The sequence below is a fragment of the Choloepus didactylus genome, chromosome 27, assembly GCF_015220235.1.
Source record: "Choloepus didactylus isolate mChoDid1 chromosome 27, mChoDid1.pri, whole genome shotgun sequence".
NCBI lineage: Eukaryota > Metazoa > Chordata > Mammalia > Pilosa > Megalonychidae > Choloepus > Choloepus didactylus.
The window spans coordinates 9,704,958-9,726,536 of record NC_051333.1 but is presented as its reverse complement, the minus strand read 5'-3'; the positions used below and the strand labels follow the sequence as shown (position 1 = coordinate 9,726,536).

The following is a 21,579-nucleotide window of genomic DNA, read 5'->3' as shown; positions in this document are numbered from 1 at the left end:
ACCATTGCCTCCCACAAGATCTTGAAGATGTTTCCCTACATCTTCTTCTAGGAGTTTTATAGTCCTGGTTCTTATATGAAGGTCTTTGATACATTTTGAGTTAATTTTAGTATAAGGTGTGAGGTAGGGGTCCTCTTTCATTCTTTTGCCTATGGATATCCAGTTCTCCCAGCACCATTTTCAAAGAGACTGTTCTTTCCCAGTCAAGTGGACTTGGCAGCCTTGAAAACCATGGACCGTGTCACAAATTGCCTCGTCATCTTTGCACAGGGGTCAGGCTAATTGTCTCCATATCCTTCCCATTTTTTAGTATAGGTGCTGCCGAAGTGAGCACTCCCCACAGATTCTTCTCATACCTCAGGTTTCCCAACAATTGTCACCTCCTCTGAGAAGCCTTCCCTGACTCCATCACTACCTTCTAGTCATTCTCTTGCCTCACTCTGTTTTATTTCCTTCACAGCGCTCAGTATCAGCAGAAGTCATTTTATTTATTTACTTGCTTGGTTACTTGTGTAATCCTCACCCCCATCCCCCATTTCCCCCTGACCCTAGCCCCACATAAGGCCCTTGCTCACTGATGTCTACCAGTTCCCAGCACATACTAGTCATACTTTTTTTTTTTAAGGATTGAGGGATTGTATTATGTTTATTTGTATATTCTCATTGAATGCATATATGGTTTTAAAAAATCACTTAAAAGGATTCTGAAGGCTATAAAATGTAAGGTAAATCTCCCCTTGACAATGCCAAATTGCCTTCTTAAAAAGTCCCCATTTTCCCAAAATCTAGTCAAATCTAGGTACTATTAATTTTTTAAAATTTTTATTGTGTTATATATACAACATAAATTTTCCCATTTTAACCACTTTCAGGTATACAATTCGGTGGTGTTAATTACATTCACAATGTTGTGATACCATCACCACCATCCATCACCAAAACTTTTCCATCTCCCCAAACAGAGACTCTTCCCCATTAAGTATTAACTCCCCGTTCCCCACCCCCATCCCAGCCACTGGTAACCTGCAGCCTGCTTTCATGTAAATTAGTTTGCATATTCTATTTATTTTATATGTGTCCTCATACAATATGTATCTTTTTGTGTCTGGCTTATTTCACTCAACATGATGTCTCCAAGATTCATCCACGTCGTGGCATGTATCAGAACTGCATCTTTTTTATAGCCGAATACTATTCCATTGTATGCATGTACCACATCTTGTTGATCCATTTGTCTGTTGATGGACACTTGTGTTGCTTCCACCTTTTAGCTATTGTGAATAATGCTGCCATGAACATCAGTGTGCAATATCTGTCTGAATCCCTGCTTTCACTTCTTTTGGGTATAAACCAAGAAGTGGGATTGCTGGGTGTTCCAGTTTGTTAGAGCTGCTGCTATGCAAAATAGCAGAAACCGATTGGCTTTTATAAAGGGGATTTATTCGGTTACAAATTTATAATTCTAAGGCCATAGAAGCGTCCAGACTAAGTCATCCGCAAGAGGATACCTTCACTGAAGAACAGCCAATAGCATCTGGAACATCTGTCAGCTGGGAAGGCACGTGGCTGGCATCTGCTGGTCCTTTGCTCCTAGGTTATGTTTCAAAATGGTTTTCTCCAAAATGTCTCTGGGCTTCTGTCTTTGTTTCTCTCTCTCAGCTCCTGTGCTCCCTTGCTTTTTTCTCCCAGGAGATTTCTCTCTCAGCATGTAGGGGTCCACTCTTGGCTTCTCTGGGGCAAACTCTGGGCTTCACCTCAGCTTAGCATCTCCAAATATCCTTCTGTCTGCATCTCCAAGCGTCTCCAAGCGTCAGCAAGCATCTGGATCTATGTTGGCTCTTAGCTTCTCTCTTAAATACTCCAGTGAACCAATCAAGACCCACCCTGAATGGGCGGGGCCACACCTCCATGGAAATAATCTAATCAAAAGTATCACCCACCGTTGGATGAGTTTCATCTCCATGGAAACACTCAATTGAAAGTTTCCACCCTAACTGAAAGACTAATAAGTCTGCCTCTACAAGATTTTGTTAAAGAACATGGCTTTTCTGGGGGACATTATATATCCAAACCAGCACACTGGGTCATGTGGTATGATATATGTATTTTTTAATCCTTCTACATGCAAAAATAAAAAGCAAAAAACAAAAACGATGACTTGCTACCTTTTAAATTTGAGTATTTCTAATTACTAGTGTAGTTTAGTACCTTCACATATGTTTATTTGCCATTGATTTGCCCTGCCCCAAAGTCAAACCCTCTCCTAAGTCTTACATTAATGATTTTGTTGCTTTCATTTATTCTTTTACCACCCAGGATTATATCCCTAAGTATGACATCATTTACTTTTCCTGTGTTTGGACCTTATAAAACTGGGCTTATTCTGTGTTCATTTTTTCTATTACTTATTTCTAATATTCACTAAAGTATTTTGAGATACCTGAGGGTGTGAGAAGCAGTGGTTCATTTATTGGAGGAATACTGTTAGATTCTCCCCATTTCACAGGTGAGGAAAGTGAGGCACAGAGAGGTGACAGAAGCTGCCCAGACTCACACAGGTGGAGCCAGAATTTGAAATCACACCCGTCAGGTCACCTCCTTATAACTATGCTCCCCACCTCACAATTGGAAGGAATGCTCTCAGGGCTGGCCAGAATCCTTGTCCCTGCCTTCCTCCCCTTGATTTCCCCTGGTGACAGAGAGCTCACTACCTGTAAAAGAGACATACTGCCCCCTCCCATCTCCTCCAGCCATGGCTGCTTTTGGAATAGGGAAGCCTTAGTATTTTGGCTGGTCAATGTCTCCAAAGTAGAGGAAGGTCAAGGAAAGCCAAGTTCGACTGAGAGGGTGGGAGACAAAGCTGGAGGGAGAGGGGGTGGATATTCCCATGGGCCCCTCCAGATCCACTGTCCATACTTTTCCATGCTGCTCTGCACCCCAGGAGTCTGGCCATTGGGTGTGCATTACCCAGATTCCCTTGTCCTCCAGCTGCAGGCCAGATTTTGCCATGGGAGGCCCTAGAGATGGATGGGTGGGAGGATATTTATACTCTGTGGGTCCTTGCTTGCTTCTCCGGGACTTTTCTCTCTAAACTCTCTGGGCTTTTTCTGTTTTTATCCTTTCATAAAGGACTCAGTAAAAGGATGAAAACCCACCTTGAATGGGGTGGGTCACTTTCTCAATTGAAATAACCTAACCAAAAGGTCCCACCCACAATAGGTCTACACCCAGAGGAATGGCCTTTTCTGGGGGTACATACCAGCTTCAAACTATCACAAGCCATAACAGCCCCAAGTGCTGCACTGGGAAACCCTCCTGGGTCCACAGCCCCCCTTGGAAGCTGTCCTCTGTTTCCAGCTGGACAAGGCCAGGTCTCTCCTGATCCCACTTGATCTGACCAGATCATCAGAGCTGTAGAAAGCCTTGAGGTCACTGAGCAGCCCACCCATTTCACAGGTGGTAAACTGAGACCCAAACTGCATGTGAGCGAGTCTACCAGCAACTCTGTGGAGGAGTGTACGGGCAAGAGTATCTGCATCTGGGTTTCTGCAAGCGTTTGTACCTTTGGTCTACGTGCCAGGCTCCTTCAAGCTTGAAATGGGTTAACTCAGTGGTTCTCAAACGTCTTGGTCTTGGGAGCTCTTTACACTCTGACTAAGGACCCCAAAGAGCTTTCATTTTTGCTTTCTCAGCTATCAAAATTCACCATATTAGAAATTAAAATTGATAATCTTTAAAAAAAAATACCATTCATTTTAAAATAGCAATAATGACCCCACAAAGGTTAGCATCAATAACACATATCATGAAAAATAACTATATACTCCAATACAAAAAAAATTTAATGAGATGCATGGTGCTTTTTTTCCCTTTTTGCAAATCTCTAAGTTCCAGTATAGAAGACAACTGGACCCTCGTAGCTGCTTCTGCATTCTGTGTTCGGTCTGTAATGACAAACTACTCCAAGCAGCTTCTGGAAAACTCCACTGTTTTCACTTCTGAGAGAAGGGAGTGAAGAGGACAGGTGGCATCTCCGTGTCAGAATGAAAATAGTTTTGACCAGGCAGATCTCGGAGAGCCTCTCATTTACTCCTCCCATCCATGGGAGGAGGTGGGTGCTATAAGGAAAACCGAGGCTCAGAGAGGTGAAGCCACTCGCCCAGCTTCATCCAGCCAGTAAAGCAGCAGAGCTAGGGCTTGAACCTCTGCGATCAGGATCTTCAACCAGACAAGATCTCTGCCTGCGGGCGTGCAATCCTGGGTAAACTGGAGAGTTACCAGCGCCTCCCAAGGCCAGTGGGGCACTGCTCAGGCCACACAGCCAGGAACTGGTGTCGGGAGGTAGGAGCCAGTGGGGTTAAACCCCTAACGCCCTGAGACACTAACTAGTCTGTCTGGGGATAAGTGGAGAAAATATTACGGACTGAGAGACCATCACCAGGGCCTCAGCTTTCCTAGCAGTAAAATGGGTCGAGTGAACAACTCACAGAAAATGAGCGCGCCCTACAGTGAGCGTACCAGTGCTCATGGAAGCCAGCGCACACGGAGGAAGAGGCGTGTGCCTCGGTTTCCTCGACTGTCCGACCAGACTCGGGCCTATGCTCTCCGCGAGCCCCTCCTAAGACCCCCCATTTTCATTCTTCCCCGTACTGGGGCTTCTTGGGAAGGTTTAAGCACCTGGTGACCCTCGCGCCGGGCCGCTGGGGGGCGCGCTGGGACCCTGGGGGTGGGGCGGGGCGGACCTGGTGGGGGGGAGGGTCTCCGCCCCCAGTGGGGAAGGGCTGGCTGGGACCCCTGGGTCTCTGTCAACTCCACCGGGCGCTACAACCGCTGAGTTGCCGTTTATGTTCTGGTGAGGGGCTGGGATGTCGGGGTTCCCAACCCTGCGGCGAGGAGTGGAGATCAGACTGCAGGATCTCACCTGTAGAGTTCCTCGGATCCCTGGATCCCCATCCCAGCGGGAAGATGGACGTCAACTCCTAGTCCTGTGGGGGTGAGGGTAGATTTGCGTGAGAGCCCCCCGGCTGGTCCGAGGGGGGTGCTGGGACCCCAGAGTTCTCTCCTGGAGGGGGCACTGAAGTCTGGGTTCCCACTCGAATGAGAGAGCTGGGGTGCCAGATTCCTCCCGAAGGGGTACGGAGATAGCGCTCGGGCTCGGGGGTTCCCCTCTCCGGGTGGGGAGGCCCCGACTCCTGGGTTCTCGTCCTAGGGGGTGCGGGTGGGGGGCTGGAAGCCCGAGGTCTCCATGGGGGAGTGCCGGCGCGGCGGGGGACACCTCGGCTCTGTCCCCTCTACCCCGGGCTGCGCCGGCGGGGCGGGGGCGCGGGGGCGGGGCTCTCGTCAGGGGCGGGGCTCCTCCAGGCCCCGCCTCCCTGCCCCCCTCCCCCGGGCGCTGGCGGCGCGTCTCCAGGTCCGCGAGGCCGCTGTGGGCGCTGAGAGCCGAGCGCCACGGCCCGCGCGCCCCGCGGAGCCCGGCCTGCCCCGGGGTCTATGGAGAGGCCCCTCCGCGCCGCCCGGCCGGCCCCACGCCGCGCCCGGAGCCTACCCCGCGGCCGGGTAACGGGACTGGGGGTCCTGCGGGTAGGGGATGCCCTGAGGCTGGCGTGAGGGGACCGGGGACTCCCGGGTCCTGGAGGATTGGGGGCCGGAACTCCCGTGTCCTGGGATCTACGGGATCGGGACGCCTGGATCCCGGGGCTGGTGTGTGTGGGGGGGCGGTACACAGATGCTTGAGTCCTAGAGAAATAGGGGGTTGGGGGACCCGGACGGACGCCTGGGTTCTGGGGCTGGGGAATCTGGACAACTGATGGGGGGGGGGCTTGGGGAAGGCCTGGATGCTGGGGGGCGAAGGGGGGTGTCCTGAACGCCTGGTCCTGGAGAAATGAAGACCTCAATGAACACGTCCCTGGTTTGGGTTGAAGGGGGGGAGACACCGGAACACCTGGGTCCCAAGAGGCGGCTCCATTCTGAGGGCGTCCTCGGGATGAGGTGGTGGCCCCGGCGTCGGGGGCTGAGGCTCACAAGCCGGGGTCTTCAGGGAGGAAGTTGCGGTTGCGGAGATTTGGCGGCCCAGGCACGTGGCACCGTCCGGAGGGGCTGGGGCCGGTGTGTGTGTCGGGGGAGGGGTCGTCCCTGGGCAGGACACGGGTGGGAACCCTGTCCTCTGCCCCTCCCCATCTCCTTAGCCCCAGCCCAGGAAAGAGGTGCCCCTCAGATCTGAGGATCCCGGCGCCTAGAATGGACTTGGGGGGTGGATGGAGGCAGAGGGCTCCGGCGGCTGGAGTCAGGCGAGCCAGGGCCCCGGCGAAGCGCCCGCCCCCCGCCCGGCTTGGGCATGCTTGGCACGCAGTGCGCGGGCCAGTCCGATCCGTATGCGCGCCGCGTGCGCCCATTGATATGCGGGAGCCGGCCCGGCGCGGGCGTGAGGCGGGCGCACTGGCGGGCGGCGCGGGGGAGGCGGCGGCGGGGCACGTCCTGTCCCCGAGTGCCGGCCCCGGGCTGAGCCGGGTGGGAGCTGCGGGCTCGTCCCGGGGCTTCCATGGAGGGGAAACTGAAGTACCATCCAACCCCATCTCCTTGCTAGGACCCTGAGTCCTGCAAGGATCTCGGTTTCCCTAGAAGGTTAGGGTCTCCGGGGGCGCCTTCGGGCACTGAGCGCGGCCTCTGGCGCCTGCAGTGGCAGGAGACGCGGGTCTCGAGCCCCGCAGGCTGCTCCCAGCCGGCCTAAGCAAGCCCCCGCGGAGATGGCGGCGCCCTATCCCAGTGGTGGCGGCGGAGGGGAGGTCAAATGCGGGCGAGGCTGTGGCAGCAGCGTCCCGTGGGACTTTCTGCCGGGGCTTACGGTCAAGGCCGCGCCCGGACCCTGGTGAGCAAATCCCCGCCCCTCGGACCTTGGCCCTGCCCCCCAAAATGGACCTGCTGGCTGCCCTGGGAAATTTCACACCCAGCTCTCTGCCCCACCCACTGGGGCTAGAATTTCTTGCCCTAAGTTCCTCCGTGTGGTTCCTTACCCCCGCCCCCCGCCCCCACCGTTCCGTTCCTTGCCCCCTCCCAAAGACTTCGTGCCCATCATTCTTACTCCCTCCCCTTCCCCCACCACTGCCCCCAGAATTTACACCCAAGGTTCTATCCCCTCCGCCGGGGTGCTGAATTTCCTCCCAGAGACCCCTCCCCTTCCCGAGGCCCCAGGAGTCAGGGCTCCCCCGATGCCCCACATCCCTGCGCGCCCGGGTCCGCTGACGCCCCCTCCGCGCCGCCCGCCCAGCTTGCAGGCGCAGCGCAAGGAGAAGTCCCGTAACGCGGCGCGCTCGCGGCGCGGGAAGGAAAACCTGGAGTTCTTCGAGCTGGCCAAACTGCTCCCGCTGCCCGGCGCCATCTCGAGCCAGCTGGACAAGGCGTCCATCGTGCGCCTCAGCGTCACCTACCTCCGCCTGCGCCGCTTCGCCGCGCTCGGGGCGCCTCCCTGGGGGCTGCGGGCCGCGGGGCCGCCGGTCGGCCTCGGTGAGTGCGCATGCGCGGGGGCGGGGAGCTCTGGGGTCCCAGCGCCCACCCCCAGGGCCCGGCAGCGGGGCTCGGACCTCAGCGGCCCGCCGGGGCCTCGCCCAGCTTGGTGACCGAGAGAGGGCACGGGCTTGGGAGGCAGCCAGACTGTGCGTCCCTGCCAGGTGGTTTCCTCTCTCCAAAACTCAGGTTTATTCATCTGCGTGAATTCTGGCTTAAGCAAGGGTCTTGCAACACCGGGGTGCAGACCACTAGTGAATGATCTGGGGAGACGAATCTTTTATCCCAAACGAGACCCCAGCTGGTGGGTGGGCCAGAGGGGTTCCCGCCTGGGCCTCCTGCCCACGGTGGTGGACAGACTCTGCACCCACACCTGGGGGGCCCCAGAGGTTGCCCAGGAGGAGACGCAGGGCCTCCGGAGTCTGAGTTCCAAGTTTGGGGGTCGGGGAGAGCAGGGATAATATGGGGAGTACGATGGAAGATCCGGGAAGACACGCCTGGGTCCCCGCCCCACTTTAGCTGCCACTTCCCAGCTCTGTGACCCTGGGCGGGTGGCCTCACGTCTCTGGGCCTCCTCCGGATCAAACCTCCCCCGGAGCGCTGAGGAGAGGAGCCTCTGTAAAGCCGCATCAGTAGATGGCGACCACTGCAATTCATGGTTACCTCGCAGGGTTGTTAGGAGCATTTATTGAGCACCTACTGTGTGCCTGGCACGGTTTTCTGCGCCCTCAGGATCCAGCAGGAAACAAACCAGACAGAAGTCTCTGGCTGACATTCTAGTGGCCAGGACACAATGCGGAAATAAACAAAGAAATAAATCTAGGATGTGGAAAAATGTAGATCATGTAAAATGCACAATCTAGATATCTAGACTTGTTACTGGTAGGTACATAAGTGTGTTATTATTATTATTATTTCTGCCTCAGGTACTACTTGCTTTACTGTTATTACTAGAGAGAGTGTTAATCTGGAGTCGCAGTGGGGACAGGGGACTCCAGGCTACCCCAGGCTCTCCCCCCACCCCCAGAAGGGGGTGTCCTTAGGGTAGGGTTGCAGAGGCTCCAATTCCCCTCTGCCCCCATCCCAGAGGAGGAGGGGGAGAGAAAATAGCATTGATTAAGCTCGCAATAAATCACCATTTAAATTTAAATAATCCGGCTTCCCAGGCGGTAATTAGGCGAATTGACTGGCGCCGGGAGAATGCGGCATTAGCGCCGCTGATTACTGTCATTACCGCGAACAACATGTGCGCTGGCGGGGGATAAACATCTTGTCTATTGTCCCCGAGCTCAGGGGAGGGAAGGGGAGCAAGGGAGCAAGGAGGGGTGCAGGAAGGGCCCCTGTGGATCCAGCCAGGCCAGGATGGGCGATTGGAGACTCGGGAGAGGGGCAGGGGCTGGCTGAGGTCACACCGCTGGGGTGGCAGGACGCGGCTTCAGTGACAAGCCCTCCCCAGCATGTATGCTGGTACCAGGGCAGGGCAGGACAGTGTGGGGGTGCTGCATGGACTCATGTGCTCCCAAAATTGGGACCTTGGGGGGGCATCTCCAGTTCTACAGGGCTCCCAGGTAAAGGCCAGGTGTTTGTGTCTGCATTTCACATAGAGAAACTGAGGCATGGGGAGTACAGCGCCTTAGCTGAAGTCTGAGAGAAGAGCCCTTGTGCCTCCCACACTTGGAAGTGGAGGAGGCCCCCTTGTCCCCCTCAATCATAATAGTAATAACAGATTATCTCTGTGCCACTGCAAGCACTTTATGCAAATAAACTTGCTTACTCCTTTCAAAAATCTCGGGAGAGAAGTGGAAAACTAAGGCCCAGAGAGGTAAAGCTGTTTGTCCCAGGACACACAGCCAGGGAGAGGCCTGGCCAAAGACACAAACTCGTGTGGCCTGGCTTGCAAGCCTACCTTCCCAGCTGCCGTGGCATTCCTGGGATAGCCATTGGTCTGTAGAGCTGGGTCCTACCTTGCCTCCCTGTAGGTCTCAGTCTATCCTGCTGTAAAATGGGGCAGCAGATGTTACAGTCCAGCCCTGGGCCTCCAAGTCTGGGGGAGAGCCAGCCTTGACCTCACATAAATCTTTACCATTCATTCAACAAACCCACTGAACACTTCCTCTGTGCCAGGCGCTATTCTAGGGGCTGGGGTTACTGAGTGCCTGCCTCATGGGTGGACCCCCAGCCAGCTCCCCCATCTCTTCTTCCCCTCTCCTTCCTGATTGCCGCCCCCACCCCACCCACACACATCAGTCTCCTTCCTGCTGTGCCCCCACCAGGAACTCCTTCCCTGCAGGTATCAGCTCTTGGCAAGGCCTTCCCTGACCCCCCGCCCCCCACCAGTGTCCCCTGCCTTATTTCATTTTGTCATCCTTTCCCGCCTTATTTCTTCCCATAGCACTTACCGTCATCTGCCACTACCTGCTTCACTTATTCACCTTGTTGACTGCGTGTCCCTTCCCCATAGCATCTTCTCCACGGACCCTAGACGAGTGCCTGGGGTGCAGGAAGGACCCAATCCATAGGGGCTGGGTGACGGGGCATCCGGGAGGGCAGCAGGGGCAGTGTCCCAGACCGCGGTCAGGCAGGGCCTCTCTGAGGAGGTGATCTTAGAGCGGAGACCTGGAGGAGGTGAGGGAGCCCACGGTGAGAAAAGCTGGAAAGCGAGTGGGCCAGGCAGCGGGCGGAGCAGGTGCCAAGGTCCTGGGGTAGGTGGGAGTTGGCCTGCTGGGTGCAGGACACAGCCATGTGAGGGCGAAAGCGGGGAGCCCAGCAAGGAGGAGGTGACTGCAGTGGTCCAGTCGGATGGGGGTGGCAGTTCAGGGGATGCCAGGGGGTGCAGAGTGCAAGGGGTGGGGGTGGGGTGTCGAGGCTGCCTCCAAGGAATTATCCAGAAGGACAGATGCCCTTCCGTGTGGTACTGATGATAACAGCCACTGGACTCAGGAATTAGGCACCTACTGTGTGCCCCACTCTGTCACCTGAGCCATTTTGTGGGTGAGGCCGAGGAGAGCCCAGGCAAAAGGGCTCCAAGCCTCCCTCCCCAGGGTGCCCTGACGAAGTGAGGTACATTTGATGACGGAAGGTGAAGTCCCAACCCCTCAGCCGCTAGACGGGAGCCAGCAAATCCCTCCAAGGCAATTGACAGCGGGAGGTGAAGAGGGGAACCCCTGAAATCTGGGAGCCCTTGGCTCCTGCCCTTTGGCCCTCGGTCCCCCCCTCCCTGCCCTTGGTCTCCCCTCTGTATGTAGGTGATGTGACTGGGACAGTTGTTTCACTCCCTGTGGCCTCTCAACATGGCTCAGCAAAGTCAGGCTCATAAAAGTCCACAAATGTTTGTTGAATGACTTAGTGATGTTTAGTGAGGTGGGGACAGATCTGGGAATAATAAAAAGCCACCTGCTGAATTTGGGGGACAAGAGGACTTGGGGCACTTGCAGGAGCTGAGGGGCTGGCGGAGACATCAGTCGGTGATGGGTGACCCACCCCGGGGGAGCACTAGCCCGGGAGACAGGGCCGATATCTGGGGGAACAGCAGGTCCCTCTGCCCTCCCCGCCCCCCACACCCTCATCCCGACGTAGCCCATTAACGCTAATTGCAGCGGCTCAGTCTGACCCGGGCTGATCCTGTGAGAGGGAAAATGAAGGAATTAGCAAAAATGACAGGGGAAAATTGCGACAATTAGCAGGCAGCATTGTTCCCGCCTGTCACCCGGCTGGTTCGCGCTGCATCTCGGGGGAGGGGGTCCCCACACTCCACCCCCACCCCACCCAAGTTATTGTTCCTGGACCTCCGGGAGCGGGGTGGAGAAAGTGTGGACAGCCCGGAGGGTGCTGGGGCACCCCTGGGAGACGGCGGCTGGGCCTGGGGGCGGGGGCGGGACCGGGGCGGGGCTTCGCCGCGGGGCGGTCCGAGGGTCTCTGGGGCTTTCCTAATACTCCTCCCGGGTTTGGTGCACCTGCCGCCCACCAGGCACCACTTTCTGCTTATCAAGCTCGTTGAAAGCTTGACCAGCCTGTGTGGCCGGCGCCCTTAGCCAACCCGCCTGACAGAAGAGGAGACCGAGGTTCAGAGAGGCGCAGGGACTGGTGCCAGAGCACACAGCCAGGGAGGGGCAGCACTGGGGCTTGACACCAGACCTGGACCCCTCAGCCCTGCAGGAACTAGGCCCTTGGGGACCCTCGAGGTCACCTCGTCGCCGGTGTTCTCCCATGCCTCCCCCTTCCAGCTAAGCACCTGGCTCTCAGCTCTTGGCCTGGGTGGAGCCTCTGCCCACCCTCCCCAATGAGGCTGGCCAGAGTGGGAACCCCCAGCACAAGGTCGGGGTCGGAGTCTGTGTCTCTCTGTCTTGTCTGGTTCTCCATTTCTGCCTCTCTATCCCTTCATGTCTCTGTTTATATCTTCTCTGTTCTTATCTTGTTTCATTTCTTTCTATCTCGTTCTGTCTCTTGCTCCATTTGTTTGTCTCTGTGTCTTTGCCTCTGTCTTTCTGTCTCTCCCTCCCTGTCAGTCCCCCTTCCTCAACAAGCTTCACCCCACTTTTCTTTATCTCACACCACCTACTCATTTATTCATAGCTCTGACCACAAATGATAATTCTATATTTGTTGGTTTCTTGTTTGTTGTTCAACTCCCCCGGCCTGGGAGCCACTGAGGGCAGGGCCAGGGCTGTCCTGGTCACCTCTGTGTCCCCAGCCCTGCCCAGCCCTGCCCAGCCCAGGGTCTGGCACCACAGTGGGTGCTCAGGGAGTGTCTGTTGAAAGAATGGATGAATGCATGATGGACAGATGGATGGATAGATGAATCCCTTTCTGTATCTCCTGGTCTGTCTTCATGTCCCCATCTCTTTATCTTTATTTCTATCCTACCTGCTTTTCCCCACACACCCCAGGTCCATCCTCAGGGACCCCAGACCCCCCATACCCCCAAGGTGGCTGCAACTTTGGGGTGGGGGGTAGAGTAGATTTGTAGAGTGATTCCCTGGAGACCCGCCCTGAAAGTCAGGGTTCAGCCAGGCCAACACCCCCTCTGCTCCCAGCCCCAGGCTGCAGGGGCCCCGTCGCGCTGGTCTCGGAAGTCTTTGAGCAGCACCTGGGAGGACACATCTTACAGGTGAGGTCCCTTCCCCACCTGCTGCTCCTTGCTGCCACCTGGTGGCTGCCACTGTGGAACTGCAACCTCCTCTCCAGCATCCAAACCCTGGTGGGCACCAGGACAGGGAGGCCCAACGCTTGGGGTCCCTGCCCTGCCTGCCCCTTCCGATGGCCACTGAAGCCCCCTCCCCACCGGAACAATCCACCCCAGAGACCCAGATTTCAGACCCTCTCTTACCCCTTGCTGTCTGGACAGATGGACGCCAGGCCCTCCCCTCCCCTTTCCCTGTCCCTCTCCTCTCTAGTCCCTGGATGGCTTCGTCTTTGCCTTGAACCAGGAAGGGAAGTTTCTCTACATCTCCGAGACTGTCTCCATCTACCTGGGCCTCTCACAGGTAAGGGGCCCCCAGCGAGGAGCCTGGACAGGCTCAGCTGCCGTCTCCCTTACTGGGTTCACACATACCCTTTCTCTCTCCACCTTGAAAAGTGGCCTGGGTCTGGAGTTCCCAAAGTGTGTTCCCTAGAACCCCACACAGCACCCAACATTTCTCTTCCTCCCGGGCAGAGGAGGGTTATTAAAGTAACAGGCCAAGCCAAGGAAAGCAAATTAGCTGAAAGATCAGTTTGCCAATGCCCAGTTGGCTGAATGCACTATATTTACCAGTTTACTGGTATGTTTTTCTTTTTTTTAAACAATCTCAAAGGTATACAGCAATTTGTGTCGGAAGGGTTTGAGGTTTATCATCTTTGGGAAGTCTCTGCAGTGTTTTAGTTGCCTGGTTCACATTTTGTCTCTATTTCAGCCTCTGCTGGAGGCTGAGGGCAGGGAGAAGTCTCTGTCCCTGGAGTTCTGACTTCTTGCAGTGCCTTAGGCCTCACCAATCCATTCGATCTAAATTGCTATAAACTTTGATAGTTAAAAAAAAAAATAGATTATGGCAAATGGTAAATTTGGGAAATTGGGAAATTCAATGAGTTGGCAACATGGCATCCGAGCAGCTGTTCGGTGAGGTGATGTTTTTGGAGGAGGCAGGGGAGTTTGGCCAGAAAGGAGAAAGGGCTAGAGGAGGAGAGGCTTGGAGTGGAGCTGGCTGGGGAGGGCTTGAGGACAGGCAGGAGTTCAGGGGGTGAGGCGACAGAGGAGGTGTGTGGCCCCAAGCTGAGGGAGAGTGGGAGCCACAGAAGGTTCCTGAGAGGAGGGAGGGGGTCAGATGAGTAACTAGTAGAGGAGGATTTGAGTGACGAGACTGAAGGCCAGAAGATTAGGGAGGAGCCTGGGGCAGGAATGCAGCTGCCAGAGAGAATTGAATGTGAAAGTCTGTCTGATGAAAGCGTTCTAATTCTTTAAAGAGTTTGAAAACCACTCCATTGCTTGCGTCCTGAGCGCCTTTCCAGCTGGGATTCAGGTCAGGGCACAGTTGTTTGCTGGGTGGGGGTGCGTAAGTCGAGGCTGTGACACCTCCCTTTCCCGCCCTCTCCCCCCACGCCCATCTTAATGGAGCAGGTAGGGGCAGAAAATCCTTAATAACTACTGGGGAGGGCCTGGGAAGAGCCTACGTTTGTATCCCCCTATAAAATGGTAAAAATTCTTTGGAAAAAAAACCCGCGAGGGCTGCGGCGGCTGAGCGGGCGGGCGAGCGGCTGCGCGCGCACCTCACCCGCTGCACTCCCCGCCGCCGCCGGCAGGTGGAGCTGACGGGCAGCAGCGTCTTCGACTACATCCACCCCGGGGACCACTCCGAGGTGCTGGAGCAGCTGGGGCTGCGGGCTCCGACGCCCGCGCCCCCCACCCCGCCCTCCGTCTCCTCCTCGTCCTCCTCCTCGTCTTCCTCCTCGCTTGCGGACACCCCTGAGATCGGTAATTTTCAAGGGCCCCCAGAGAATGAGGCCTGAGGGTAGGTCAGGGGCGTGGGGTACGCTGTGTATCCAACTACACCTCCTTTAATGCAAAACGGAAGCAAGCGGGCCAACAAAAACCGCTCTCATTCAAGTTGTGCAGAGCAAGTTTTTGTAAAATGGATCAGTCTAAACTGAGGTGGTGAGACCTGGCTCCCTAAAACTCCTGAAGCTCCCTAAGGTTGCTTGGCTTCTGGCTGCCTAAGGGAACTGGGGATCTATTGGGTGTTTACATTGTGCTGTGTTGTGCCTTTAGGTACATAATTGCACCGAATCCCCCAATCCCACAAAGCAGGAACTAGTACTACCCCTTTCTATGGAGAAGGAAACTGAGACGCAGCACAGAGAGGTTACATGAATTGCCCGGAGTCACACAGCTGTAAATGGTTGATTGGACTCCAGCCCAGCTGTGTGTGTGTGTGTGTGTCTGTGTGTCTGTGTGTCTGTGATTTAACCCCTCTCTCGCCAGTGGAAAATTCCATGGCCATGTTGGGGAGGGAAGGTGTTGGAGAGGACCCTCAAAATTCCTTTAGCTCTGAGATGTTGAGGGACTGTGAGGTTAACTTTCCTAACAGGGTTTTCATATAGTGGGTTTGCTTAACATCAAAAATGTCTGCGATGCAGCAGGGCTCACGAGCTTGGGGAGTTGTTTATGGCCTGAGCACGAGTGTGAGTGTGTTGGTACCTAAGTTTAGGGCCCAGGGACACCAGAGTGAAAACATATTTATAAGACCTTATGATGGGGTTTATGGAATACTCTGGTTTTGTGAGTTGTATTTATTCCCCGAGCCCCTGCTCTGAGCTCAGCCCCATGCTGGGGACAGTAGTGACTGAGACAGCCCCGGCCCTGCCCTCATGGGGCACTCAGTCCAGTGACAACCCAGAGTGAGCAGGCCTGAGATGAAGGATCTGTGGGATCCCAGAGGGAGTGGTTGGCCCCACCTGGTGGGCAGGGAGGGCTTCCTGGAAGAGAGACATCTGTGTCGGTAGGAGGCAGAGCTTGCCAAAATTTTAGGCCACTATGAGAAGCTGACGTTCTCCCAAAGGCCCTAGGGAGCCATGGCAGGTTCTGAGCAGCGGAGGGTCGACGTTGGATCCAAGCTTTAGGAAGAACCCTCCGGCTGCCACGTGGAGGAGGCCATACTCTGGGGCCATCCCTGTGCCCACTGGCTCTGTGGGAGCAGGGATGGCCTGTGGGCTTCCCCTCCAGACCCCATAACCTTCCTTTACTCTGCACCCCAGAGGCCAGCCCCTCCGAGGGCCCCCCCTCCTCCCGAGTCCAGGAGCGCTCCTTCTTCGTCCGCATGAAGTCCACCCTCACCAAGAGGGGGCTGCACGTCAAGGCTTCAGGGTACAAGGTGGGTGTGAGCTCAGTGGCCGCAGCCCCCGTGTTCCGGCCAGCTAGACCCAGGGGTGGGGGGAGCCTGGCTGGTGGCTGTGGCCTCTAGGAGCTTCCAGCCCTGGGGGACCCCCAGCTGGGCCCCATGTCCGAGGGTGACCAATTCAGTCGGGGACACACACTGCCCCCTGCGCCCCACTGCCTTTGGGGGGTCAAGGGGCCTGGCTATGGTGCCCCCGCCCTCCCCCTGCAGGTGATCCACGTGACTGGGCGCCTTCGGGCCCGCGCGCTGGGCCTGGTGGCCCTCGGCCACACGTTGCCCCCAGCCCCCCTGGCTGAGCTGCCGCTACACGGACACATGCTAGTCTTTCGTCTCAGCCTGGGTCTCACCATCCTTGCTTGTGAGAGCAGGTACCGGGCTTGGGGGCTGAGTGGGTGGATGGGGGCGCACAGGACAGCTGGGGTATGTGGGGTAGTCAGAGGGAGCACTGGGTCTGTGGCTGGGGCACTGGGGAGCCATGGGAGGTAGAACAGCTGCAGAGGGGCAGGCGTGCCTGGAAGAGGGGAGCGGGGTGGGGTGGAGGGGGTCATGCCTGATGGGGACTCCAGTGGTAATTCTGCAGAGCTCCGCCCCTCCCGTACCCTATTTCTCTCTGCTTCTCTCATCTTTCACCCCTTCTCTCTCCTGGGCCACATGGCGGGGAAACATTACATGGTGAAATTGTCCCCTTGCCTTGAGCCCCTCTGGAGTGCCAGGCTCCCTGCCACCTCCCCGCGAGTGCCCTCTCCTTGGCTGCCGGAGGGGCACTGCTGTTATACCCATTTTACAGAGGGGGGAACCGAGGCCCAGAGCCCTCCAGAGCTGACCCAGCCTCATCTCCCCACGCCCCCTGGTCTTGGACCTCTGCTCCTTTCCTCTGTCATCCCCTGTCCTCAGAGTCAGCGACCACATGGACCTGGGGCCCTCGGAGCTGGTGGGCCGCAGCTGCTACCAGTTCGTCCATGGGCAGGACGCCTCCAGGATCCGCCAGAGCCACCTGGACCGTGAGAGCCCTGCCCCACGGAAGTCCTTCTTCAGGGTGGACTGCAGTCCCTCCTGCTGCACCTCCGGCCCCAGGGGCTCGGCTCAGCACAGGCAGAGTGGCAGGCAGACTCCGAGCACTGGCTTAGGACATGGGGGGTGGTGAGGGGGGCTGGGGGTCCCCTGACCCACCTTTATAAACCCAGGAGGCCTTGAGGTTGGGACACCTCCCGGTCTCTGACTTGGCCTTTCCGTCTTCTCCCCACCGGCCCCCCATTTCCCTCTCTCTCCCTCTCGCTACACCTGTCTCTCTGCCCACCTGGCCCTCATCCTCTCTCCACCCCGTCCCCTCGGGTCCCTTCCCGTCCCCCGCTGGGCCCAGTGCTGGACAAAGGCCAGGTGATGACCGGCTACTACCGCTGGCTGCGGCGCGCCGGGGGCTTCGTGTGGCTGCAGTCGGTGGCCACCGTGGCCGTGAGCGGGAAGAGCCCCGGGGAGCGCCACGTGCTCTGGGTCAGCTATGTGCTCAGGTGAGCGGCCGTGCCCCCTCCCACCCCCAGGAACCCCCTTCTTGGGTGGGGCTCGTTAGGGAGTGCTTCTAGAAGAGGACAGACCCGGAGGCGGGGTTTGGGAACATGAAGGGGAGAGGGGTGCAGTGGGAGCAAAGGCCGGAGGTGGGGTGAGCCCCGCCTGAAGGAGGCAGAGGGGAGCCTGGGGACGACACCTGTGAGGGACACGGGGTGGGTCTGCAGCAGCTGAGGCCTGGGTTGGGGGGGGGTCTGCACTTGATCCTGGGGGCCCTGAGGAGTCCTGGCAGGCTCCTACCAAGGGAGGACCATGGAATGGGGCGACTTGTGGAGAGAGGTGAGGGGTGGGGGGCACCCCAGGCAGAGGGTGCCACCTGGGCAAAGGCCCGGACCAGGAGCCTGACCCATCCACGGAAGTGAAGGGAGCCGCGTAACTGGGGTAGAAAGTCGTGAGAGACGGGGCCGAGGAGACGCAGGGGCGCTGGGGAGCCACAGAAGAGCTTTGAGCTGGAGAGGGACCCAGGCGCCTCTGACAGCCGAGCATACAGAGGGCCTGAGGGGAAAGGCAGGGGTGGGGAGACCAGGGCGGCAGGGGCAGGCCCTGGGGGTGAGGCCACCTGCTGCCCAGGCCTCGGGCTCTGCCAGGCCGGGATCTGAGCCCCTGGGAGGAGAAGCAGATCCAGAAGGAAGATGCTGAGGTCAGGTAAGCGTGAGGTGCCCAGAGGACACTCAGAGATGACTCTGGGGCTCAGGAGAGAGCCAGGCTGGGGCAGAAATGAACCTGGAGTTGGGTGAGACCATTACATGCCTCAGGATAGGATTCTACACTCGCCAGGGAAGGGGGAATCCCTGCTCCCTCGGGGGCATCTACACCTGCTACGGGGTGGTGGGACGGGGCAGGAGGAGCCTCTGCTCACCTGAGGCTGAGCGGCTCCCAACCCCACCTGTGACTTGTCCCCAGCCAAGCTGAGGGTGGCCACACCCCTCTGGACACCTTCCAGCTCCCAGCCGGAGAGGACCTGTCCAGCCCCGAGCCAGAGCCACCAGGTAAGCCCCTGGGAGGCGCCAAGGGGCCTTCGGGACCTGTGCTCTCCAGCCCGGGAGCCACTGGTCAATTAAAGCAGACGGAAATGAAAACTTCACTTCCACATGTGGCCAGTGGCTCCCATACTGGACAGCGCAGATAGAGATCAAGCCCGTTATCACAGAAAGTTCTAGCACAGTTCAATCTGGCTGTATTTGGGGTCCGTCCTGGGCACTGTGGGATGTTTACCCGCATCCAGGCCTTTATCCCACTAGATGGCAGTAGGGTCCCCACTGCTCAGAGGTGAGGACCAAAAATGTCTCCAGGCATAGCTTTCCTTCCCCTGGAGACAGAGAAGCAGGGGCTGAGAGCTCTGAGCCCAGCTCCATGCCTCAGACTGAAGACAGAGGGCGGCTGGGGACGTGCACACGCGGGGGCCTCCAGAATCTTCCTCTTCCAGAGCCGGAGCTGCCCGTGAAAGGGAAGCAGGCTGCACCCCGGGACCAGGATGAGGCCCCCTCAACCCGGAGCAAACGCATAAAGCTGGAGCCCGGCCCCCGGGAGCCTGAGGGGCCGCAGGCCGGTGGGGACGAGGAGCCGCGCAGAGACCCGGCCCCGTCGCGGCCCGAGTTCACCTCCGTCATCCGGGCGGGCGCCCTGAAGCAGGCTCCGGTGCGGCCCTGGGGCCTGCCGCCCTCCGGGGAGCCGCCAGCGGCCGTCTTCCACGCCGGCTTCCTGCCGCCCGCCGTGCGGGGCCTGTGCGCACCCGGCGCCATCCGCTACGGCCCCGCGGAGCTGGGCCTCGTGTACCCGCACCTGTCGCGGCTGGGCCCGGGCCCCGGCCTGCCCGACGCCTTTTACCCCGCCCTCGGCCTGCCGTTCCCCCCCAGGGTGCCGCGCAAGGGGGACTGAGAATCCGGGGCGCCGTCTACGGAGCCGCCCCTGGGGAGCAGGGCGGGGGGCGCAGAGGGGACAAGGCCCCGCGGCCTAGAGAATTAAACGCCTGCTCCCCGGGCTGCAACTCAGTCTCTGGGGCCTTTCTTCTCCCGCCTCCTGCCATCTCCCATGCCGACCCTTCCCTCCCCGCCTCCCTGGGTCCCGGCCCCCCACCCGCCCCAGCACGCAGCACCACCACGCAGAGTCAGGAGCCAGGGAAGGGTCCGGTTTTAATGTCCTGGCCTGCGGCCCAATGGCCGCGGCTCACTCAGGCGGGGGCCGGCCCGCGTCGTCGGGGCCCTCGGCCGTAGCCGCGCCGTCGTCCTCCGGCAGCAGCTCCACGTCCAGCTCCAGCTGGCCCATGTAGAGGCCGACGGCACAAGCCCAGAGCAGGCCCGCGGCCAGCACGGCCCCGACGCCCGCCGCTGCGCTCCCCAGCGAGAGCTGCATGGGGCCCCGCAGCGCCGCCAGGCCCACGGCGTAGGAGGCGCCGCCCCACACCACGCACAGGCCGCCCAGCAGGAAGAAGCCTGTGGGGAGAGGCGGGGACCGCCGTCAGCCAGTGCGAGGCCCGGGGCCCAGGCCGCGGTGGACCGGGGGCCTGAGACGGGGTGTCAGGGCGCTGCGGTGGGGTGCCCAACGAGAGTGGGGCATGGTGGAGCCAGCGTTGGATGGGCCTGAGAGGGCGTCAGAGGGGGCTTCTCGAATCAAAGGATGGTGGGGTGCGGGTTTGAGTGTAAAGATGGGTTTGGAGGAGCAGAGGCAGAGTCAGGCCGGGGCGGAACCAGAGCCCACTTCGGAAGATCTGGCCTGTCACCGGGTTCTCAGATGGGTCTGTGCCCTGAAGTGATGGGCAGGGGGGGTCTCGGAGAGGGTGGGGATGTCTTCCTTGGTGGGAGAAGGAACGTGGGCACTCCCCGGGGCGGGGGAGGGGGAGGGCGAGAGAGGAGGTTCTGCACTCACCGTAGGCAGCTTCCCGACCCATGTCACTCTGCATGAAGGAGATGACCCCGATGCCTGACGCCAGGAGGCCATTGCGGAACCAGGAGAGGAAGGCTGGAGAGAGCGGAAAATGTCAGCCCAAACCCTGCCTCCTCGACACCCCCTCAGCCCAGCCCCCCCCAAATCCTTTGACCTCCAAACCGCAATTCCAAAGATTTAAGAGATTGTACAGAATGGGGGGGGGGGGAATCTAGTAAGAAATTGCAGAACCCAAATCTGAGGACAGGAGGCGCCCCTCCCATACACACACACAGGTAGATCCCATGGCCCACCTCCCACTTGTTTTTAGGCCTTGGGGACAAACCGTTCCGCCACCGCAAGCCTCTCTCCAGCTCCTCCTTCACCTTTCCTCAGATGCCCCCACCCCCACCCCCCACCCCGTCTCCCACGGCGTATGGCCTTCTCCATCCCACCCGCATCTCCCCCGACTCAAGTCCCTGCCGGGCGCCACCAGGTTAGTGTGGTTCCAACACGACCCCACCCCTCACCCCGCGCCGTCCCGCCCCTGCAGCCTAGATCACCTCTGCCTCCTATCGGCCGACAGCCTTCTTCGTTGCCCGTCCCCTCTAATCCGGAACCGCCCTCCTCTTCGTAGCGATCGCACTCCCACCTTCTGCAGAGTGGGCGCCTCTTGTGTCCCAGTCGGCCTCTCCAAGGTGGACCCCTCTTGTAGGCAGCACCCCCGCCCTGAGCTCTCCGGAGGTCTCTTTTTCATTCAGACCGGCCCCGCCCTATAGGGCTGCCCCTCCGAACCCGACCAACCTCTCCCGGCCGCACTGCACCCGCTCACCCCGACGCACCATCGGAGCCGACTGCCCCGTGCTGTGCGGACAGACTGCGCTCCTGCAGCCAGCGCGCCCCTGCTCCGATGCGGAAGCCCTCCCTCCCGCACCCGGGCCCGTTTCCAGCAGAAGTCCCCCCCCCCCCATGCGCCCCCAGCTACCCGCGCCGGCTGATCGGCGACCCGGAGGCCCCTCTCCCACCCCGACCGACCCCGGCGCCCGCCACCAACCTGTCTCATGCGCCTTTCGGAGGAGCCAGGCGTCCGCGCGGTCCAGCTCTGACACGGGAGGCGGCGAAGCCCCGGCGCGGGGGCCGTGGCCGGGGGCGAAAGACCCCCGGGCGCCCCCGCTCCGGGGCCGCGGAGGCGGCAACAGCGCCCCCCGGAAGCGGAGTCGGGCCAGGCGGGCTGCCCGAGCCCACCACCAGCCGCCTCCCATGGTTCGCTCTACGGCCGCTGCGCGCC

At 58.8% G+C, this 21,579-nt stretch overlaps 2 protein-coding genes and 1 non-coding gene across 4 annotated transcripts; 1 reads left to right on the top strand and 2 right to left on the bottom strand.

Moving 5' to 3' along the window:
* Nucleotides 1-225: 225 nt before the first annotated feature.
* Nucleotides 226-334, bottom strand: LOC119521988. Its single transcript, XR_005214455.1, has one exon. It is a non-coding gene; the product is annotated as a U6 spliceosomal RNA (small nuclear RNA).
* A 5,179-nt stretch (nt 335-5,513) lies between these two features.
* On the top strand, nt 5,514-19,412 carry NPAS1 (neuronal PAS domain protein 1). 2 transcript variants are annotated; one of them, XM_037819612.1, is made up of 12 exons: nt 5,514-5,556; nt 6,677-6,865; nt 7,265-7,500; nt 12,534-12,607; nt 12,894-12,983; nt 14,275-14,446; nt 15,727-15,842; nt 16,077-16,234; nt 16,761-16,867; nt 17,227-17,374; nt 18,333-18,418; nt 18,856-19,412. In XM_037819612.1, exons 2-12 carry the CDS (start codon nt 6,744-6,746, stop codon nt 19,305-19,307), a joined length of 1,761 nt encoding a protein of 586 aa, XP_037675540.1. In that variant the 5' UTR covers nt 5,514-5,556; nt 6,677-6,743; the 3' UTR covers nt 19,308-19,412. The 2 variants fall into 2 exon arrangements, with proteins under 2 accessions (XP_037675540.1, XP_037675541.1); XM_037819613.1 differs by lacking the exon at nt 5,514-5,556 and adding an exon at nt 5,676-5,700.
* Nucleotides 19,413-19,542: 130 nt separating this feature from the next.
* On the bottom strand, nt 19,543-21,579 carry TMEM160 (transmembrane protein 160). The gene is made up of 3 exons (XM_037819994.1): nt 21,346-21,579; nt 20,295-20,387; nt 19,543-19,861 (listed from the first exon to the last, which is right to left on the bottom strand). The coding sequence occupies exons 1-3, from the start codon at nt 21,551-21,553 to the stop codon at nt 19,596-19,598; spliced, it is 567 nt and encodes a 188-aa protein (XP_037675922.1). The 5' UTR covers nt 21,554-21,579; the 3' UTR covers nt 19,543-19,595.